The sequence below is a fragment of the Brienomyrus brachyistius genome, chromosome 3 (assembly GCF_023856365.1).
Source record: "Brienomyrus brachyistius isolate T26 chromosome 3, BBRACH_0.4, whole genome shotgun sequence".
Taxonomy (NCBI): Eukaryota; Metazoa; Chordata; class Actinopteri; order Osteoglossiformes; family Mormyridae; genus Brienomyrus; species Brienomyrus brachyistius.
Window position 1 is genome coordinate 24,534,381 of NC_064535.1, and position 21,499 is coordinate 24,555,879.

General features: G+C 47.1%; 1 protein-coding gene across 4 annotated transcripts in view; it reads right to left on the reverse strand.

Annotated features, from left to right (window-relative positions):
• Window positions 1–84: 84 nt before the first annotated feature.
• Window positions 85–21,499, reverse strand: part of LOC125738559 (protein PHTF2-like) — a 37,890-nt gene continuing 16,475 nt past the window's right edge. For 2 of the 4 annotated variants that reach the window (XM_049007687.1, XM_049007688.1), the window contains exons 3-18: window positions 15,825–15,881; window positions 11,568–11,637; window positions 10,489–10,647; window positions 8,951–9,116; window positions 7,533–7,694; window positions 5,725–5,926; window positions 5,338–5,505; window positions 4,692–4,901; window positions 4,012–4,140; window positions 3,627–3,893; window positions 3,287–3,418; window positions 3,085–3,171; window positions 2,487–2,642; window positions 1,978–2,073; window positions 1,505–1,630; window positions 85–1,285 (exon numbers count right to left, since the gene is read on the reverse strand). In XM_049007687.1, the coding sequence (XP_048863644.1) occupies window positions 1,265–1,285; window positions 1,505–1,630; window positions 1,978–2,073; window positions 2,487–2,642; window positions 3,085–3,171; window positions 3,287–3,418; window positions 3,627–3,893; window positions 4,012–4,140; window positions 4,692–4,901; window positions 5,338–5,505; window positions 5,725–5,926; window positions 7,533–7,694; window positions 8,951–9,116; window positions 10,489–10,647; window positions 11,568–11,637; window positions 15,825–15,881 (2,208 nt within the window). In that variant the 3' untranslated portion in view covers window positions 85–1,264. Of the gene's footprint in view, window positions 1,286–1,504; window positions 1,631–1,977; window positions 2,074–2,486; window positions 2,643–3,084; window positions 3,172–3,286; window positions 3,419–3,626; window positions 3,894–4,011; window positions 4,141–4,691; window positions 4,902–5,337; window positions 5,506–5,724; window positions 5,927–7,532; window positions 7,695–8,950; window positions 9,117–10,488; window positions 10,648–11,567; window positions 11,638–15,608; window positions 15,802–15,824; window positions 15,882–21,499 lie in introns of those variants that run through there. The other 2 variants (XM_049007689.1, XM_049007690.1) reach the window with 2 other exon arrangements.

Genomic DNA, 21,499 nt, shown 5'->3' on the forward strand with positions numbered 1-21,499 from the left:
ACTCACAGAGGCCAAATATGGAAATAGGTTCGGAAAACGGGAGAAGAGAAGGCGACAGCGCCTACAACAGACATGACAAACGTATGAGCCACAGTGAGATTTTAATGAAGGCTGTGGTCAATTACAGTGTCATATGATACACGAAGTCATGGGAACTAAAGCAGTTCAGATTCACATAGTAGAGCCTGCATCACAGTCACGGTACATTAGCTGGGCCGACTGACATGTGTCCATATTTCATATAAAAATCTGCAACTGATATAAATACACCTGCTCACAAAACATCATAACTTAAATATGCAACTCTCTTTTAAAAATGTACTATGCATAGCATAATAATCTAAATCACCATCTCAAACACCGTTATTTAGTGCTGCGAAACGTCGCTTGCATCTACAAAGAAAGAGAATCCATACAAATGAAAAGTACCGGGCAACATCCTCTCCGAGTCTCCAAGACAAACCAGGCCATGTGAAAGCGGTAAACTTCCACCACGTTACAGCACTTTGGTCTCTCTGAACGAAAGCTGTTGCACGCAGATATACAAAATGGCTTTTATTTGAGAGTAACATTACGATTCTGACACTGGAATAATGTTGAAGTAACATTTATGTCTTAAAGTGCACATTATCAGGCATCTGGACCGGCCAACCACGTGTTCTTAATAAATACACGCAAATTCATAAGGTCCAGCCAGCTACCGTCAGTCTTGGTGGAACTAATAGTTATTGCTTGAAGTACAAGGTTATCCATCCGAATTACTTTTCCTCAGAGTCACCATCAGGGCTTGAAAGACCTTTAGTGCATGTAACAGATGTTATGGTGACAGGATGGGTCACTCTGTGTGCGTGTCCATGCCACGGTGGCAGTGGATGATTGGAATCGAGGGGAAGAGCGCCCCCATGTGGTCTGGGGACAGGGCAGCACCAGCCTCTTGGGCTTCAGGCCTATGTGACCACATCGTGCACCCGTCTGCCCTCTCGGCAAAATAGCTGCTGAAATCCGTGTTTATAAAGCCACCCCTCTCTGCTGAAATCTTCCGCTAAGATGTGTCATTACGACAGATGCCAATAACACTGAAAAGGTAGAATAGATATTAGAATTGCACGATTCATGTATGAGTAAAATAAAACCATGATGTCTTCGATATGTCGGAGTCGTAGTATGTCGGGGTTCCATTCCCCATAGTTGGTCTCAAAAGCGCCTTTTAGTCACAGCAAGTCGAATCCCATTTCGGACATCTGTGCCGTGTTCGCTTGTCTCCTCATGATTTGATCTTCCAAAGCTGTGGAGCGAAAAGCACAGTTTGTGACTTGGATGTGTGCATGAGCTCTTTTACTAGGGGCAAAAAAAAAATCAATTGTGAATGGTAAAATTTCTTTATAAAGTACATTTAAGTGTCATTAGCAGGGAAACCATGCTTTTTGTAGTTTCATAAGTACAGGTGCTTTCAGCCCCGGGAGTCTGTTGAAGCAGCTTTCGGGTACAGAGCGAACAGACCAACCTTGAGATTGAAGCCGAGCAGGTCGCTGATGACCCCAGAGACAGCAGACAGGATGACCACCTGAGTGATGTTGTAGAGGAGGGGGTTCATGGTTAGGCCGTACAGCCTGAAGGGGGTGTCCAGTTCCTGATGGGAACACGAGAAGAAGCCACAGACACACAGGAGTCAGGGACAAATGGGTAAGTAGCAGTGGGCGACAGCCATGACCTCACACAACAAGAGGTCATCGCCACAGGCTCTGACTGCTTATGAACTGTTACAAACTGTCCTGAATTACTTTCCAGCAGAACTACTGGTACGACGTAGCTACTACAAGTCTTCTATTTTATCTGTAGAAGTATCCATCTGAAATCGGATGAAAATATAAAGTTCAACAAGGGTGCCCTTGCAAGCACATGGAAAGGAAACGTCAAAAAATGCTTCCGCAACTTGGCAGTCAGGTGGCAGAGAAACACGCAGACTCAGAGTCCGACCTTCAGTAGCTTAGTGGCCAGCTTCAGCACATTGTTCACCAGGGTCAGCTCCTCCTTCTTATTTGGTTTCTTCTCCATTTTCAGGTACAGGTTAATCTGAAGCAGATAAATAGCGACAACTCGCATCAGACCAGCCCGTCGCCGTGAGCACGGGACCAGTGGTCAGGGTACTGCAGTGACTTTCTCAGTGACAGTGATCCGGGATGTTATGAAATGTACATTTCAGTTACAGCTAGCACTACCTGTCAGACACAAGTGTTTTCCTCAACCAGTACTGTGTGAAAGTCTCACGCAGTCAAAAAAAAGACTTTTGCACAGTGCTGTATATTTCTGTGCTTATGGACAAATGCAAAAGTTAAAAGATCAGTTTTAATGGTCAGGTTATGGGCCTTGTCTCACAGGTGCAACAGGAATTTGACCCGACACCCATTTGGTCACATTATGTCGATGACCATAAACGCCCCTGGGGAGATGTTACTGCCCTGCGTTACTAGAAGGCGTGACGGCACCTGCTCGGTCAGCAGAATGGCAGTGTTGCTGTACTTCTTGCTGGTCTCAGACCCCAGCGTGACGAAGCGCAGCAGGAAGAGGGACAGAGAGGTGCACCAGATGACCAGCTCCCAGTTGTAATGACAGTCTAGGAAGGTCTCGTGAACGTGGAGTAGCTGGGGGGGGGAGGAGGAATCAATGAGTGAGCGGGCCGCCATCGGTAAAGCAGGAGCTTCTGCTGGAAGGTCAGCAGATTGTAGAATGTACAGGCGTTATGACAACACAAAGTGGGAAGGTTGCATGTAACTATGGCAACCGTCAAGGTCAACTGGCTAAAGTGGAAAGAGTGGAAAGAAGCTACAGAGGCTGCACAACTGCACAATGTGGCAGTGAGATGACAAATGACTGTTAATGAACCCTTACAGTACCTATTTGCTTAGTTATTCACAGAGGGATGTACTATACATATTACCTATTTCTACAGTTAGATATTTAGTAAAGCTATGTAGGTTAATGTATTCCTTAAGGGTGCTACAGGAGAGCCTCTTATGAGTGAAACGTTGCAGGTCTTTCAAGTCGGGGTGGGGACAGTTGGGTCTTTCCCAGAATGCTCCTCACCTGTGCACAGCAGATGAAGACCACGGATAGGGTGAGGAGGAAGGCAGAGGAGACAATGACATCAACTGAACGCTGGGGACCTCTTCTCTGTGGAGAGGGATCACACATCACTGTGTAACACGTGCAGTTCCCACCACCCTGTAAACTTGCTGTCATGGATAGCGGACGGACTGCTCGAGGGGGGGGCGTCCGCAGGCCTTACCTTCAGGTAGGAGCGCAGCGAGAGCCACATCTTGATGTTCTGCACTTTCTTCAGTCGGAAGTGAGGGACCTCCGACTTCCTGGCCCTCCTAGCGGACGTCAGGTGTCCGAAGAGCTTTGCGAAGAGCAGCCTCTGACAGATCCATAAGTAAGCAAATTCATCCCATGTAGAATGGGATGGCCGAGAGCAGACAGGAAAACATACTTCAGCTTAACAGGTTACATTTTCCCCCCTTTTCAAAACACCAATTTACTCGACTGAATGTTTTTGGATTATGGAAAGGGAAGCATATAGTAGCTGACCGAACCCCGAACATCTCGCCCCAAAATCCTTTATTTACCTGCTTGTAGGTCCTCTCTGCTACGCTCAGTAGAAAGAAGAAGAGCCATGTGAGGCAGGCCCGCACCATCAAGCTCACGGTCACCATGGCGATCACCATGACATCAGAGCCCATTGTGATACAAAGGAGCTGAGTGGCAGAGAGTGTGGTCAGGTGCTCCAGTTCCTTGTGCTGGGACAGTCTGTAAACCAAGGGTGTCAGCGCCAACACTGCTGACACAAGGTTCCCAAAAACCTGGTATCCAATTCCAGGTGTGTACAGGTTTACCTGTAGAAGGGAGACAGGAGTAAGGACGGGTTTTTCATTGTAGACCTAGTTGTGTGTGTATATCAGCAACACTGCTGGAAACACTGCTCACATCACCATGAGTGATGATGGCACTCACCCGGTTCATGATAATGCCGCTTATCTCCAGCACGGACATGTCAGCCTTCTTGCATTCATTGCCCTCCCACACGATGGCGCTCACGCGCTCCAGGCCTGGGTTGGAGCTGTGTAGCCATGGAGCGTGGCCCTGCCCGCACAAACAAAATAGCAGGGGTGTGTCATGAAACAGGATTTTGTAAATGAAATACGATCTGGTGACAATATTTGCCAAGCAGGGGAGGAATGTATGCAATGCATGTGGAAATAGGGGACAAATCATATATTTTTGTGGATAATAGGTGACACTGCATTTCATTCTTCAATTAAGGGCAATCTTGTAATACACGGAATAGAAGCTACCCCCACCCCCAGCGTTCTGCGGCCCGGAGGTTGGAAACCCCCACCGCAAGAGAACGTACCAACTCCACGAACACATTACGGAAATGAGATTCAAACCCCCCAACCCCAGAGGTGTGAGGCAACAGTGCTACAACTGAGTTGAAGTGACCAGCAAATATTATAAGAAGCAAGCTGACTGGCTGCTTAAGCAACAGGAATGGTTAGACAGGAACAAATCATGAGAAATTGGTGCCCTGGGCAATTATCCATCTGGCGTTTGCCAGGATCAGGCACTGATGGGATGGATTAAATAACCATGTCATACGACATCCACCCAGGCAGGCGGGGCTGGGGTCCCACCTGCAGGAAGGGGTCGTCCCTGTACTCCTTCTTGGGGCAAGTGGGCGTGCCCTCGGCCTCCGTCTCGCTGCTGTAGGAGGAGTGGCACTCGGCACAGTGCAGGAAGTCCTCCCAGAGCACGTCCTCCGTCTCCGACTCGGGACGCACATTCTCGCAGTCGCGGCGCAGGCTGGAGCGCAGGCTGCCACCTGAGGCAGAGCGGCACGGCTCCTGGAGGGAGTGGCAGCGTTACACCACACACCAGGAATGTTATGGAAGCCCATAACACCTTATATAACATCAGGCCACTCTGAGAGACAATGGAGCCATACATCTGTTAACACTGTGAGAGACAATGGAGCCATACATCTGTTAACATTGTGAAAGACCATGGAGCCATACATCTTAACACTGTGAGAGACCATGGAGCCATACATCTGTTAACACTGTGAAAGACCATGGAGCCATACATCTTAACACTGTGAGAGACCATGGAGCCACACATCTGTTAACACTGTGAAAGACCATGGAACCGTACATCTTAACACTGTGAGAGACCATGGAGCCATACATCTGTTAACACTGTGAAAGACCATGGAGCCATACATTTATTAACATTGTGAAAGACCATGGAGCCATACATCGCTGAAGATCATGAGAGCTGTACCTCTGCACTGTAGCTTTTCTTGTAGTGATGAGACTTCCTGTTGCGCAGGCCGCAGTCACTCTGTGTGCGCTCTCCACCCCTCCTGATGGTGCTGTAGGGGGCTTCGGGGTCCTCTTCTGTGGACGCCTCGTCAGTTAAATTTTCCACTCGGCGGGGGCTTGGAGCTTCCTGCATGTACATGCAATAAAAAAGTCACTAAAAAACCTGCTTCAGTTCAGTTTCTGATAGTCTACCCAGCATGAATTCCAAATAATGCTTAAGTAAATAGTAACAAAACCAACCCATATGAAAGCAGTAAATATATTATGTACATTATGGTAGGAAGTTGACAGTGTAAAATGCAAAAAGAGAGGTGACTGACTTTAGACTCGGTATTAGGGGGCCCACCTTGGGCATGCTTGGGGGCAGCAGGCCGCTGCAGGGCAGGGAGGCAGTCCAGTGAGGCTCGCTGGGGGGCAGAAGGTCAGCGGGTCCTTCACGGAGCTGCAGGCCCTCCTCACTGCTCTTGCTGGTCACGCGGCCATCCAGAGACACATAGCCGTTGTCCGTCTCTGTTGACTTGTTGATGGATGTCTTGGATTTCTTTAATCTGGGTGGGAGTGGAGTGAGGTGGATTGGCAGAGAGAGAGAGAGAGAGAGAGCGAAATATTCTAAGCAGGGAGGAATTGTGGACAGTAGCCAGACATCCAACTGACACGGAAAACAGGAAGTGAGTTCTCCTTTTTATATTAAACATCTTGATGACATGGAGGCACTTCTGAAGAAGCATCAGTAACTCAGGATGACTGGCAGGCTTGCAGGCACTTTGATTCCACCCAAAGATGATTGGGGGTCCTACTGGGCATGAAGATGACTTGGGGGCCTTACTGAGTATGACTGGCACATGAATCTTTGTGAAGTTGTGTGGGGTAGAATGTTAACAATGGTATGGGGAGCCATAGCATGCAGAGCTGATGGGCGAGAAGCCAAGCAGTCAGCCCGGCGGCGGCAGCCTGCTTGGGGCTGCCGCGGTGCTGCACGTCGAAGATGGAGGATGACGACGCTGCTGCTATGGTGAGACAAACCCACACTGCCCTAGCCACGCCCTTTGACCCCTGCTCGGTTTCAGAATAAAACTCTACCAGTAATGGAGGAATAAAGAACCACATGAATGTGGTCTCGGGGCTGAAATTACATTGATGGCAACCTGAAGTCAACCTGCCACTGAGCCCATATATTCTAGCTCCTTGGACAGCACTATGGAAGTATCCCCTTGCCTTCCTGGCCCTCAGCGGAGGAGGTATGGCATTACAGCACAGTCAGGGTCCACGTCTCTGACCTGGCCAGAGAACAAGCACTGTCTACAGGAGGGAAGTCTGATACTGTGCTGTGCTAAGATCTCGTATCATATAGAGGGAAAGAAAGCAAAAGTGAATGGATATGAAAGGCGTGAGTGGCTGTGTTTCCTCTCAGGTAGAAAGTCAGATCTACAAGCGCTACAGACCATCTCGCTGTGGTTATGAACACGAGGACCACATGAGAGTCCTCATCCTTCTTTTCTACTGCCACCCAAAATGAACAGTTTCGAGGGATCTTACACTAAAACGTGAAGTTGGGGGTGAGACTGGGTTTGAGTGTGACCTCTTCACTATACAAACGAATAGCAGTTAGCCAGAAGACTGGAGTTCCAGCCAAGCAGGGAGTACTACAAGGCAAAGATAAGGCTCAACATCAGATTATCCAGCAATTCGAATCCTTGAGCCCAGGCTGATGAGCAGCATGAATACTCGGAATAGTTCCAGTGAAATAGTTTGCTGATTATGCAGTGAATATTTAACATTACTACAGATAAAAATATCTAACTGCTATTTCTTAAACACAATGTCTGTGTACACAATTATCTACCTAGCTGACATTGCATAGGTAGGAAGAAATGAAGAAGAGTCATTCATTCCTCAGTGTGGCTCCAACCCTGTGAACTTGGTGTGTGAAATAAAATAAAGCTGCAATATCCCATTCCTTTATCCCAGAAGGTATACCATTAGCATACAATGGCTAGGTCTCAATAGTAATCAAATGCTGTAAGTCAAATCAAAATACAATTTCATTGACATAGTATCACTGCTGCTGAACTGCTAATAATGTTATTAGTTATTGAAATTTCAGGGATATTCCAGCTTGAGCAGAAAGTTGGACCTTCAAGGAAACATACACACCCTGTTTTAAAGATATCATGCCAGAACTCTCTGAAGAATGTGCCGATGTATTGAGTGGACTCGGGCTCAGTGCAGTGTGGCGCCCCCTCCTGACTGTTATCGGTAGTGCTAGAGCCGTCTCCTTCCCTATTCACCTCCAACTGCATGGCTTTCCTTAACTTCCTTTATCGAGAGAAATTGAAAGAAAGGCAGGTGGCTTAGAGGGATTGAGAAAGAGAGGGAGGGCGAGAGAGAGAGAAAGAGAGACGGTCTACGACCAGTGCCTTGTTGCATTATTTTGATTGGAAAAGTAAAAGACCCCAGGGGGGTGTTCCACAAAGCAGGATTTCTTCCTTAGCCAGATAACTTGTTGGATTTAAGGTAGTCTGGGCTAACTGAACTTCATGCTCATTCACATACGTTTAACCCAGTCTTCCTAAAAACCAAAAAGCTATCTGGCTAAGCAATAAATCTTCGTGTAACACCCCCCAGGAAAAAAAAGGCTGGTTTGACAGCAAATGACCAGAAATTAGCACAACAATAACAATATAAATAAATAGTACGATTGGGGCTCTACTGAACACGAGGACCACTTTGGGGCTCTACTGAGCATGAAGATGACTTGAGGGCCCTACTGGGCATGAGGACGATGATTGGGGGTCCTACTGGGCATGAGGACGATGACTGGGGGTCCTACTGGGCATGAAGATGACTTGGGGGCCTTACTGAGCATGAGGACGATGATTGGGGGTCCTACTGGGCATGAAGATGACTTGGGGGCCTTACTGAGCATGAGGACGGTGATTGGGGGTCCTACTGGGCATGAAGATGACTTGGAGACCCTGCTGAGCATGAGGATGACTCCGGGGCCCTACTAAGCATGCAGATGACTCAGGGGCCTTACTGAGCATGAGGATGACTCCGGGGCCCTACTAAGCATGCAGATGACTCAGGGGCCTTACTGAGCATGAGGATGACTCCTGGGTCCGACTGAGCATAAAAATTACTTGGGGGGGCCCTACGGGGCGTGATGACAACATGGGGGGGGGGGGGGGGTCTACTGAGCAAGTGGATGAATATGGGACTGTACTGAACTTGAGGATGACTCGGGGGGCCTATCATTCTATGCAAACACATCTACCCCTCACAGAGCTGAACTTGTGCTCCCATTACAAAAAATGGCACTGGTGACGTACTGATTAAAATCCTGATTAAAGCTATATTTGGCTGATCTGAGGAAACAAAAATGGTTTGCTGATGAGATCTGAGACTGATATTCTGCAGCTTCAAGTGTTGCAAGTGGGTAACGTGCCTCCAAAGCCTGACCACGCAAGACAACAGCAGCTCAGTGATCGGCAGTTTTGCTGAAGCAATTAAAAAGACATTCAACACGGAAGCAAATTTAAACAGAGTGACGAGGCGGACCGGGCCTCCCCCACCTTCTCCTTTTGCCCCCCGCGCTGGGTGGGGACTTGTGGGTACGGGTAGAAACGATCTGGCAGTGAACTGTCCCCAGAAGCAGCATGAGCCAGACGGCACCAAAGACCTCGGTGGCGGGAACACCGTGTGTCGGGGGGAGGTTGAGGAAGAGCGCTGCCGCTGCCACTAAAACACAGGAGGGAGGAGGACAGACAAAAGGCCGTGAGACACAGGAAGGAGGAGGACAGACAGGAAGCCATGAGACACAGGAGGGAGGAGGACAGACAAAAGGCCGTGAGACACAGGAAGGAGGAGGACAGACAGGAAGCCATGAGACACAGGAGGGAGGAGGACGCAGACAAGGGGCCATGAGACACAGGAGGGAGGAGGACGCCTACAGGAGGCCATGAGACACAGGAGGGAGGAGGACAGACAAGGGGCCATGAGACACAGGAGGGAGGAGGACAGACAAAAGGCCGTGAGACACAGGAAGGAGGAGGACAGACAGGAAGCCATGAGACACAGGAGGGAGGAGGACAGACAAAAGGCCGTGAGACACAGGAAGGAGGAGGACAGACAGGAAGCCATGAGACACAGGAGGGAGGAGGACGCAGACAAGGGGCCATGAGACACAGGAGGGAGGAGGACGCCTACAGGAGGCCATGAGACACAGGAGGGAGGAGGACAGACAAGGGGCCATGAGACACAGGAGGGAGGAGGACGCAGACAAGGGGCCATGAGACACAGGAGGGAGGAGGACGCTTACAGGAGGCCGTGAGACACAGGACAAGGTTCCCACTTGTCCTGGAAAACCTGGAGAACAGCCAAATAATTTTCCAGTCATGGAAAACACATGGAAATCTTTACATATTCAAAACTTCGTCTGGCATTATTATTCTTTTGTTGAAATATTTGTTCCAGGACAGTACAAGATTTTCCAAGAGATTTTTGCTTTTTCTCTTAGTTTCCATGTGTTTTCTATTACTAGAAAATTGGTTGACCATTTCCAGGTTTCCCAGGATGAGTGAGAACCTTGACAGGAGGGCAGTGAGATATAGGAGCTCTCAGTCGTCACTCGACACAGGAAACACACGATGCATCTTTAGAGAGCCCTCACCCTGGCTCTGACCCTCACCCCACCCTCAAATTATCTCCTACACGATGAAGAACAAAACATCCATATGTAAAAGAGTATGGACTATTTTACATCACTGTCAAACTCTGACTTCATCATAACAACATGCTGGAGGACACGTTTCTATTAAAAGTGTCAGGTCGGTCACACAGTCCTTGGGCGTTTGAGACCATAACACTTTTTCGTGCGTCTGACGGACTTCCTCACCATCAGCTAAAGAGGACCTGAAAATGACCCTGCGGCTAAGGGGGACTGGCGTCAGTAGGCACGGTCATCCAGGCTAATGTGTGCTGCTGGATATTTTAAGTGTGTAGTCACACACACCCATGAATGCAGAAAACAAAATGCATTTGGTTACCGTGTGAGATGTACGAATGCACGCTGACTTTTGCATGTCCTGCAGGACTGCAGCGCAACACTCACCTTGGAGGAGGTATAGCAGCAGCAACAGCAAAAAGATGGCCCTGGAGGTGACCTGGATCCACCACCTGAAGAAGAAGGGAAAGAACACCACCCTGACGATGCCCTTCCGGGTCAACGAGGTCCATGGGCTCTCAGGTTTGGCCTTGGCAAAAGCAGAACCTGCAGGGAACCAGGGAAACATCTGACTGCCGTTCGACATCTTCTAGGTTGTGTGTTCCTTCGTCTGCATGCTCCTACCCCATAAAAGTATTGCAGCATCCTCAGACTGCCGTGGAACGAATGCAGATATGAATACAGCACAGAATAGCATAATAACATGGTGATCAAAGTGGCTCAATCTCAACCCAAAGCTATGAGAAGAGCAGCGGAGCATAAAACCTCCAGAAATTAGAAATGATGAACTAGACATATGAACAAAACATTATGACCACCCCCAAGTGATGGGAATAATACTGAATATCTATTTTAAAACGGTGCACGTGAGGGTCTGGGATATATTGGAAGGTAAGCTAACATTTGGTAGCCCCATGCACAGCAGGGCTCAGTGCACTGTGTTGTGACACATAACTCCTGTGATCATCATCAAAATTATCAGCCATTTCTGCTACAGCAGCCCTTCTGTTGGTTTGTACCACACGGGACACCCATCGTGCACATCTTGCACCAGTGAATCTCAGCTGCCCAACACCCTGTCAGCAGCCTGTGGTTTTTCCCTCCGCGGACCCACACTCATTAGGTCCTCACCACAGCTGACTGTGAGCATCCCACAAGCCTTGTCCTCTGACCGTAGCGGTTTTGTCAAAGTCACTCAGATCCTTATCCCCGTCCATCTCTTCTGCACTGACCATGTTGACTATGAGTTCCAAATGTTAGTTTACTGTGTTGTATATCCCAGACCATGAAAGGCACCATTTTTACTAGAGAGTCGACATAATTCACTTCACGTGGGGGTGGTCCTAATGTTTTGGGTCACTGGTGTGTGGCCAAAGCCCCTAATTTCCCACTGCTTGAAGAGAGTACATGCGAATCCTGCAGATCAATGACCACCCAGAGCACCTTCTGGCACACGCTCTCCTTACCCCTAACCAGGTCCACGTCAATGAGGTCCGGCTTCACGTGACCAGTCTTCTTCGGTTTGTTCCTCAGCCCCTAGGAGGTAAGAGTGAAGTGTCAGACAGCTGAGGGTCTACGGGAGACGGCCTGGCTGATGTGGCAGGGCCATGCTGGTTAGTCACCACATACTCAGATCGGCCCCGACGGTATGGGGTTCCACTGATTAAAGCGTAAACTGCTCACTTTCTGTCACAAACAACCTCAGGATATGGCTGGCGTTGGCACCAGGATCCCCGGCTGAGGTCGGCCACTGCATCTCGGCTAGACTCCCCGTTAGCCGCCCACACAAGCCGAACAAAAACAAGCTAAATAAAAGCATTTAAGTAATCCTGTTAACAAACTGCCATGCACTTTAGTACAAAACTGGTAGTTTAAAAATGCTTTACAATGCATTCTATTGCAAATGCTAAAAATTCAACGCCAACAAATATCATCTAAAACATCTATATTTATCTACTGCAAATTATATTCAGGCTCACAAAAAGTCAGGAATTTTCCATACATTGCAGGCTTATTTAGGGTGAATCATTCTACAGATTGTCATTCTAAAAAGTAGTGATGTCTACTCAAAGTGGACCACCAATTAGTATTAACAGTACTGGTCCACGATTCAGGATATTTTAATTTTGTCTTTGGGGGCCACTAGGTCTCCTACTTATACTTCATATAGTAACCAGTTTACTCCTGAAATGTCAGACGAAGGAATCCTTTACCGATGTAGCAGCTTAATAGACAAGGCAATGAGGAGAAATGAAATCCAGAAAGCAAACAGAGTGACAGCACCCATGTGTGACTTCATCACCTCATTAAAACCAGGACACTTTGCCCAATAAACCACACTACTTCTCTACCAGCATAAGAAGAGCTTGACTACCTAATTAAACCAGCAGACCTCACAACATCTGAGTAGTTATCCTGTGTGGAGTGATATATTCCAGTTAATGGAAACGGCTAGTGAGCGTGTATAGTTCTGTGTCTAACATTTCACTCCTGCACATCCTGCCCAGTATCTGCCTTGAAAGACACTTGGTGAACCAGTGATGAAGCTGATCAGAAGCCACTGGCCACAGTTTGGTCCCGCGGTGCCTTGACCACAGAGCCTTTCTAACCGAACACACAGCCCGTCGTAATACAGAAAATGAAACGTCAGCGTAGCTGGAGAGCAAGTTAGACAGATGTCAGACGAAGCCAATCTGTGTAAACCTTATGGGCGTGTTCTGGAAATGCATGGCTAAGTTGCTTGTTTCCTTATTGTTTACAGTACAAAACCTGTTACGCATGACTGAAAAATGTCTGTCGGTCTCACGCAGGCAAATTCGCTGTCTACAGTAAGTCTGCTGGATGCGTAGAACGTCCTCCAGACGCCTCCAGCGAGACACATCACATACTTATACAACGCCTTTGTTTAGATCACAGTACAATTTAAATGGATGCTGCCACGGCTATTCGCTTCTCTGCCTTCAGGAGGCAGCTGTTCCTACGGAACGCACGGTAACGTCTTCTTGGATGGACGTTTAGGGTTAGGATTTTTCTCGTTTTTTTAACGAGTGGAAACAACATTTACCGCATAATACATAAAAGTAAACAGCTGAGGTCGTATGCGCCATAACAATATTAATTATAATATTGTGCAATACACATAATTTTTTCATATGGTCTGAAACCTGAATTACAGGTTGATAAAAAGTGCTCTAAGCAAGACAGAACATCAACACCAGAGGATTTGCTGACTGTATGAGGTAATACAGCAGTTCATAATGGTATCAATCATACTGCCCCTATCTGAGAACAGGCTAAATATGCACAGACATATAGACAAACAACCAGACAAAAGGGGTACAGAGGGCAGATTCGGAAATGCTGTCAGGGCACGCTGTTTGACGAGATGAGATCTGAGCCCTGTATCCTGCACTTCTGAGGCTCAGGGGAACTTATCCCAGCACACATTGGCTCAAGCCAAAAATAGACGAAATTTTGAGTTCCAACGCATCGGAACAGGAACGGCGGCATGACGTGATGCAGAGGAACGCCATGACCTTGAAGGAACGAAGGGGGGTGATGATCACAGTGTTCCTGTCAATAAGGTTGCAGATGAGAGGAGGACAAGCCACCCAGAAGGTTCCTTCACCACATTGCTGTTTATGCAAAGACGAAGGACTATGGCTGTGTGTAAGAAGCCGCTGCACTCAGCTTTGCGTGGCTGTCTGGGAGGTTACCGTGAAACGTGTGTGGTTGGAATTCTCCGTTCAAGGAAAACATTTGCTACCCTGCAACTTTATGAGGATGATTCCTAGTAAGTACACAGGCGGTCTGGCGTGAACCATAAACCATGTTCGGCAACCCATTCGATGGGCAATGAGAAGTGCACGCATTGTGAATGGAAAATAAAAACAGCTAGACATGTTCCGTTTAAAATGAAGTCTCAAAACCGATGCTTATTTACTCAGCAGCCTTGAAATTGTCAACACTGCGGGCTACTTTAAATCCTCTGAAATCTGCCTTTCAATGTAGGCCCTTGTATATGTGCAGCGCCATTAGTGAGCTTGTGTACAATGCACCTCTGTCATACCTGTTGACTGCCACTGGGCACCATAATAAGCTTATGGTTTATACTAGGGAAGAGTGTAGAAAGGACACAGTGGAAGACAATTATTAAACAATTTTCCTCATGTCATAAATTATAAGTGCTTTGTTCACTGTCTAAGGCAGGTGCGCCTGACCTCCCAGTGTTCCACCATTCTATGGAGTTGCCACCCATGCCTTATATTACAGGATATTCTCGCACTGAAAAACAATGCTGTGATGATTAGTTTTGTCCCGTAGTTTCTGGGATAGACTCTGGACCCTCCGAGACCCTGAACGGTACCAGTGGTTTCAGAAAATGGATGGATGGATGGATGGGTGGATGGATTAGTTTCGTGCACATTTTTTTTGCATTTTATCGTGAGGAACCTTCCCACAAGTCTGTGCAATCTTAGTACAATGTAAACAAAAAGTTGGGAATCCCTAGTCTAAGGATCGGTGTCATTGTGTGGATTTTTCCCAGCATGCTCTTAGATCTTCTAGGCCAAGACCAGCATGCCTCAGAACCTTTGGGGTTCGTATGAGGTTTTTATATGTCTGGTAAATATGTAGAAAATGTAAAAAAAAATTACATAATGTATATGAGATGATGGCCATGAGTCACAAACGAGACACCCCTCGAGTAATGCTCCCTGTGCTGGAGATCACCGTGAGCTTGACTCAAAAACCTGACACAGAATCAAAGCAAGTAGCTGGAGCCTCCTCTGATCTTCCAGAAAAAAAAAGAAAAAATCTAATGCTGCCAGTGCACTAGTTATATCTTGTGACAAGTCTGGTCTTTGTGCTATTTAAACCCTCCTGCCAACACATCTATGCAAAACTGTGATTGGCATTCACCCAACAGCTGCAAGTTTCTACAGTTAGGAGTGCATCGGATATGTACTAGGAAACTTCAGTCATCAAGCTCAGGAACCCTTTACGTGACAGGTAAGAAATCAAGGTCCGTCCATCTGCATTCAGCAAAATCATCCCCAGATTGTGGTGTGGCCATCGTCCTACAGCAATCACACTTGCCCCCTCATTACTTGCGGCATTAGAGGCAATGAACTTTGACAATACCTAGGGGGAAAAGGGTCCAAGGGGTCATAGAAAGGTCATGGAAGATACAAGAGGAGAAAATGACTCTTTCAGGGGATGAGACATCAAGGCTGCCATCAATCAAGCTCCATCAAAGTGGGGATGAAGTATGTACAAAATCAACTTTTATAGGAAAATAAGTAATGAAACAGCAATGGTAACTATTACCCGACTGACTCCAGTCATCACATTAAATGCAGACCTGTTGATTTCCAGCCAGTGTCATGTAAACGGCTCGACCACAACCATGTGCAAAGTGGTATTAAAGCAAACCAGTAAACCAGGACCCACAAGCTGAAAACAGTGAGAGCTCAGGAGGGATACATCGAGCTTCCCCCAGTACTCACCAGTCTAATAAACTGCGAAAATAAAAGCATCAGAAAGGGGAAATGTTAACGGAAAGCATGAATGAAATCAACAATCATTCATCGACAGAGGATACACAGAGTGGCTGTCATCCCATGAAGAGATGACTCAGGGTCCTCAGCCCCAGAAATGGTCATTTACACAGAGCAGAGATGTGTGAGAACAGAAGGCGGATACCAGAGAAACAGCAGGCCTACCTTGATCTCTCTTTGCTCCACTGACTTCTCCCATATCTGTTGATCATAGGCTCCGATCTGTAAAAAAAAATATTTAAATGAAACTGACCTTATCCGCAGTCTTTCCATGCCATGTGAGACGAAAAAAGACGCATTACATGGTTTAGTTCCTGTATTCCTCAAACACCCCAGACACAAAGGAAACAAAAACAGAAGTGAGAACAGGTCTGAGAGACAGTCTCAATTCTGCGTTATTTAAAAAGCCTTTACCATTACAGCTTTGGCTCATAGGAGAAGGGGAACAAAGATGCGACTAAAAATAAATTATTCAATGTCGTTTACTTAGATGTTTCCTTCCCTTCTGAGCCCTCCAGATCAGTCTGACCCCAACGGCGATCTGAGATACCCGTGTCTTGTGTCATTGACATGAGGCGATAGCAGTAACCCCCTTCAGAACACTGTGACTGTACCATGGCTGGACACTCTGTGGCCATTTATCCTTTTATAAACCTCTAAATCGCTGGCATGTTTAGGCCGCGAAGCTCGACGCAGACCACACACCCAATGGAAGCAACAAGAAAAATACGGCCGATTTCTCACCCAGATAATGAAGAAGAGGAGCTTTCCATTAGCCTCCTTAAAGATTAGTAGGCACTTTATTACACCTGATTGAAACCCGCATCCTTTTACTTCGGTGCTTTTAGCACTGGCTGCCTGACTGCTGTAGAATTCACGGGGTGAACTGTTACAGTGTTATTTTTACCATATAGAAAACAGAATAAAAGAATCCTTTAAGACCCGGCATAGACAGAGATCAATGACGGGAGGCTGGAGATCATAACCAGCTCGCGCCTCCAAGTCGGAAAATAGCTGCCACCAGGGATTCGACATCGCACTTGACGACACGCACCGCTGCACTTGCAGGAAAACCCATCCTGGTATGAGAATGCTCTGTCATCCTTCAGGGTTTTCCAAGGGAAAAGGCAAAAGCAAGCATAGGCAAGAACGGGCAAGCGGGGCAGGAGAGGGTGTACAGTCCTGTAGTATCGCTTTTTTTACAGGCGAGTTTTGAATCTTTGGTGAACAGCAGTAATGGGATGTTGATGACAGTTTGTCAGCTAAAGTGTGCAAGGATATAGTGCCCGTGATGATGCTTGAAAAGTGGGTCCTATCATGACCAAAGCTTGGAAAATCAATACAAAACTCTCTGACTGTTGGGAAGGGGGGGGGCTAATTAGCCAGGCTCCTGGGGCATTTCCTAGCGAGACAAGGGAGGTCGGCCCAGCTGGGTCTTGATTGAACGCACTGCATATTTCATGAATCCACCGCGAGAGACACCAGTACATTTAAAGAGGAGACTGCTGAGTAGGGCAGCATGTGGCCAGAACAACAGGAACCTTCTTGCATTTAGGGAGCAACATCCACCACGAACTTCCCCCCATGGCCAACCCCCCACACCAGATTCCACAGCCAAATAGGTTAGTAAGCCTGCTGTCTAGCTCCCAGCCAAGCCCGAGACCAGCTGACACAAACAGAGAGAGTGCAGCCATCCCACAGCACCATGCCCTGAAATACTACCGTAATATCACTTACATAAGCGCATGGCCAATGAACACGATGAAGGCTACGAAGAGCAAATCTGTGTCTGACTGCGGAAATGAAATCTCATGTGCAGCACAGCTATGAGGGAGGAAGACTTCAATGTGAAATGATCTAAGGGTACTTTAGAAAGACTCTTTATTGATTAAAAAACCCATATATTAACTGCCCAGATTTTAACCTTGTGAATCCTTCCCTGGCTTGCTGTACAGTGAAACTGCCAGGGAGAATAGATTCTCAGAGTGCAGTTCAACATCGATAAAGCCGATTGGCTCATTCACTGGGCATGAGCAGATAGGTGCCAGGATTAAGTAATGGCTCTCAAGTGACTGCACAGAGCAGCCAATGCGCATAGAGCATGCTGTCGCTGCTGGCAACCTTCAGCTAATGTAGCCTTTCCATTTCTAATGTACCCAGATCACTGCTGAAGTGTCTGCTGAGTACACGCTGAAATTGTCACACTGAGCCGACAGGGACCTTCTGTATCTGTCAAAATAAGACACAAATATTTGCAATTCTGTAATTAGATAAGACGCTCGGTGACGCTTCCAGATTTTCGGAGCATTGTGAACTGTCGTCGTTCATAAAGAATTTGAGGAAGAAGCTACCCAACCCAATCAGTCTGCAGCGGACACATCACCAGAAGGTTAAGATCTCTCTTAACCACCAAGAAATGTCTTAAGACCCATTACTTCCAGAAGCAGCTCAACTAAACTCACCCAAGCATTGATTCTCCCCACCTCTCTGTCCATGCTGACAGTTTACTGAAATGGCTTCATTTGGAACCACTGGATGTTCTGTTGTATTTTCTGCTTAGACTTGGTTCCTCCTACGTTCTCTTGGAGTGATTTATTTGAATGGCTTTTCTCATGTCAGGTTCTATAGTATATTGCGTAGCTCTCTTCCCCGTGACTATCTTGCACTTGTTACAGGTCGCTGATTGGAAGCACAGCCTAGCAACACTGGTACCTGAGTTGGCTCCTTGACAGCTGTACGCCTGTGATGCACCATCTGCTTTGCTTATACGTCACTTTGGACAAAAGCATCTGCTAAATAATTTAATGTAAATTCCTTCACTGCTTGTTCCAGGTGCTCTGTACCGGATTTGTCCTTTGAGGGGGAAACGGGATGATGGTTTAGATGAAAAACCTGCATTTTCACCTGGAAGGTGATTGAAACTAACTGGTTTGTTAGAAAGTTAAGCTCACACTTCCGCTTTCTCTTGTACCTCACTCGTCTCTGGGTTTCCCACAATGCAAGCTTTGTATCTGTGTTCTTCACTTCAACAAAGGGAAATTGGTGAACTTTATTTATAAATTCATAAATTTGGAATCTCTGGTGGAGAAGCGCACCTGTCACCTGCCACCTGTCCCCTCGGCCATTACCGGAATAATGTGCCTTTGGCTGTGGCCTGTGCCCATTCTGTGCCCATCTGTGTCAATGGGTACGCACACCACTGCCAGGCCTATAATCTAAATTGCAAAATGAAAAACAAATCCTGTACTTCAGCGAGCACCTCCTGAAAAGCTGTTTCCTGTTCACGCAAATTCTACACTCGCCATCAGCTGACTGTAGGCACGGACGGTATGCCGCTCCTAAACCTAATGCATACCAGGTGACACCGGCTCTGGGAACTCCCTGAAGGACAGGCAAAGCCCAGACCAGGTATAAACAAACACACACACACACACACACACAAACACACATTTGTATTCATCTTTGTGGGGACCGTCCATTCATTCTCATGGGCAAAACCCTAATCCCAACAATGACGACCTTAACACCTACCCAGCCCTAACCTTAACCGTATGTAGCCAAACAAAATAAAAGACTTTTGGCATTTTTCGTTTATTTGATTGCATTCAGATTTATAAAACTGAGTTTCTCTTTGTAGGGACCGAAAAACCTTTCCCCACCATGTCACACGTAACAGCTTTTTATCGCATTGTGGAGACATTTTGTCCCCATAGTATAATACACACATGCCCATACGCACTCACACATCAGCAGCCCGTGCAGGGAACACCATCGAGTGGGGGAAACTTCTCTCTCCCCCGTGTGGCATGTGTCGCGGCCCTGGGCACGGCTGGTCTGTCCGCTCGCCCGGCACGGCAGCGCAGACCGGTGCTGCTGACGGTGACTTCATCGTGATCCATGCACAGGGCGCCTGATGTGGCCGGGCCCGCCGAATGAACGGCGTCACCCAAAAGGCTCACGGCGCGGGGCCTTTTCTGTCTGGCAGCAATTCCTTGCGGTAAAACAGGAGCCACTCCCATCTTTGTTAAAAAATCGCCTGGGGGGGTTTTATTTTGTCACGGTTACCATGGCTACAACATCAAGACACGCATCTCAAGACAAACGTGGCAGCAGAAGAGCCATTTGTGACAGGAAGTGCAACACCGCAGAGGGGTTACTTAAATAAAAAAGACAACTGCTTCTTGAAAACTCAAATTTTACAATAGGCACCATTTTCATTTTCATTCCACCCCCCCCCCCCACCCCCCCCGTAAAGAAATGAAATCCCCTTAGAAGTATTTGCTTCAACACAAAGCTTGTATCAGATTTCTCCCTCAGCCTTGAAATGCATCCTCCGACAAAAGTAACCATTTTCTTTATCATCCGGGAAGCTCCGCGGATCACAAGACGGCTGGAGCCGGGAGCAACCCTGTGCTGTTCCTGCTGGACATCGCGGTCAGGAGTTTAAAGTGAAAATAAATAAAAACAGCCTTTGCTTTACTCTGTTTCCTGGCAACGTGGAAAATCATGCATGGAGTCTGCTAATGTTAAATCGATGTCGAAGCCTCCCTCCGCCCCGGAGGGAGCGGGACTCGGACGTTCAGAGTAGGTGGGGGCGTGTTCATTGCCCTAGTGCACTGACATCACCAATGGATTCTGTATCCACTAATTCACCTCTACATTCTATAGAGGACACAGGTATTTATACCCCACCACAAACAGAATACAAAAAAATTCTCCCCGAAACATACATGCAAGGAATCAGCTTCTGTGAAGCTGTAAGAATCCACCTAGACGAGCCAATAGGTGTGACTGCTGCCACTGTCCCCATGGTGATGTACTTTCTGGGACACGTTACACACCAAACAGGTTTACTGCACAACCTGCCCGACTGCAGCTGAAGGATTCAATACGCGGCCGACTTCCATTCTGATCCGGCTGTCTACCCTGAACGACTGGGGTTGCGCGCAGAATCTCTGCTGCTTATATTACTTCGTGCTGAAGCTGGGTTTTCGGAGCGACCCGGGTGAGCGTGGGAGAGGCTAAGTGACCTGCACATCGCAGATGGGACCCCGTCTGTTGTACCCATCTCCAAAGATCAAGAATTGGATCGAATCAGACACCGGCTTTGAGAGAAGTCACAAGATGAATGTTAGAGGAAGAGGTGTAATGAGCCTGCAAGTTCTTTCAGGCTGACGAGCTGGCAGACACACAAACGGAATAGTTCAGTCACAGGAAGTCATGTCACTGGCAGCTGCCAGGCAAAAGTCAAATAACAACGCAGAGAATGTTAATGTCAGGATTTTCGTAGACTAGAAAAATAAAACAGCTTAGGATGCTTTTTAATCAGCCATTATTTCTTTAATTTTCTACAGATCTTGTAAAATATAAAGTTGTGAAATTGCTACTGTGTGGCTCAGTGTGTTAGGATGCTGTGCCTGCGATTGGATGGTTGTCGGTTCAAATCCCAGAACAGCCAACTGCTTTCATTGTCGGGCCCTTAATTCGAAACAGCTTTATGAACCGTCTGACCCTGCTTTTTCAATTGTGTGTTACTTTGGATAAAATTGTCTGTTAAATAAATAAAATGAAATAGCAGACAAGTTTTTGCTTTAATCTAATGCGATTTATTTGTGTTTTAGCCACACTGATAGATTCAGCAAAAAAACTGTGGAAATTCTACATTTTGTTATCTTTATCCTCATTTAGATTCAATTTTAAAATCAGAACATGCACAGGAGCAGGGCTGCCGGCAACGTACAGACGGGTATGCAATATTTATCAAGCTGACAAGATGTAGGTCAGCAGAACTGCACTGTTCCAAGCAGGAGGCCTGCGGTCCATTAGTGCATTAAACAGGC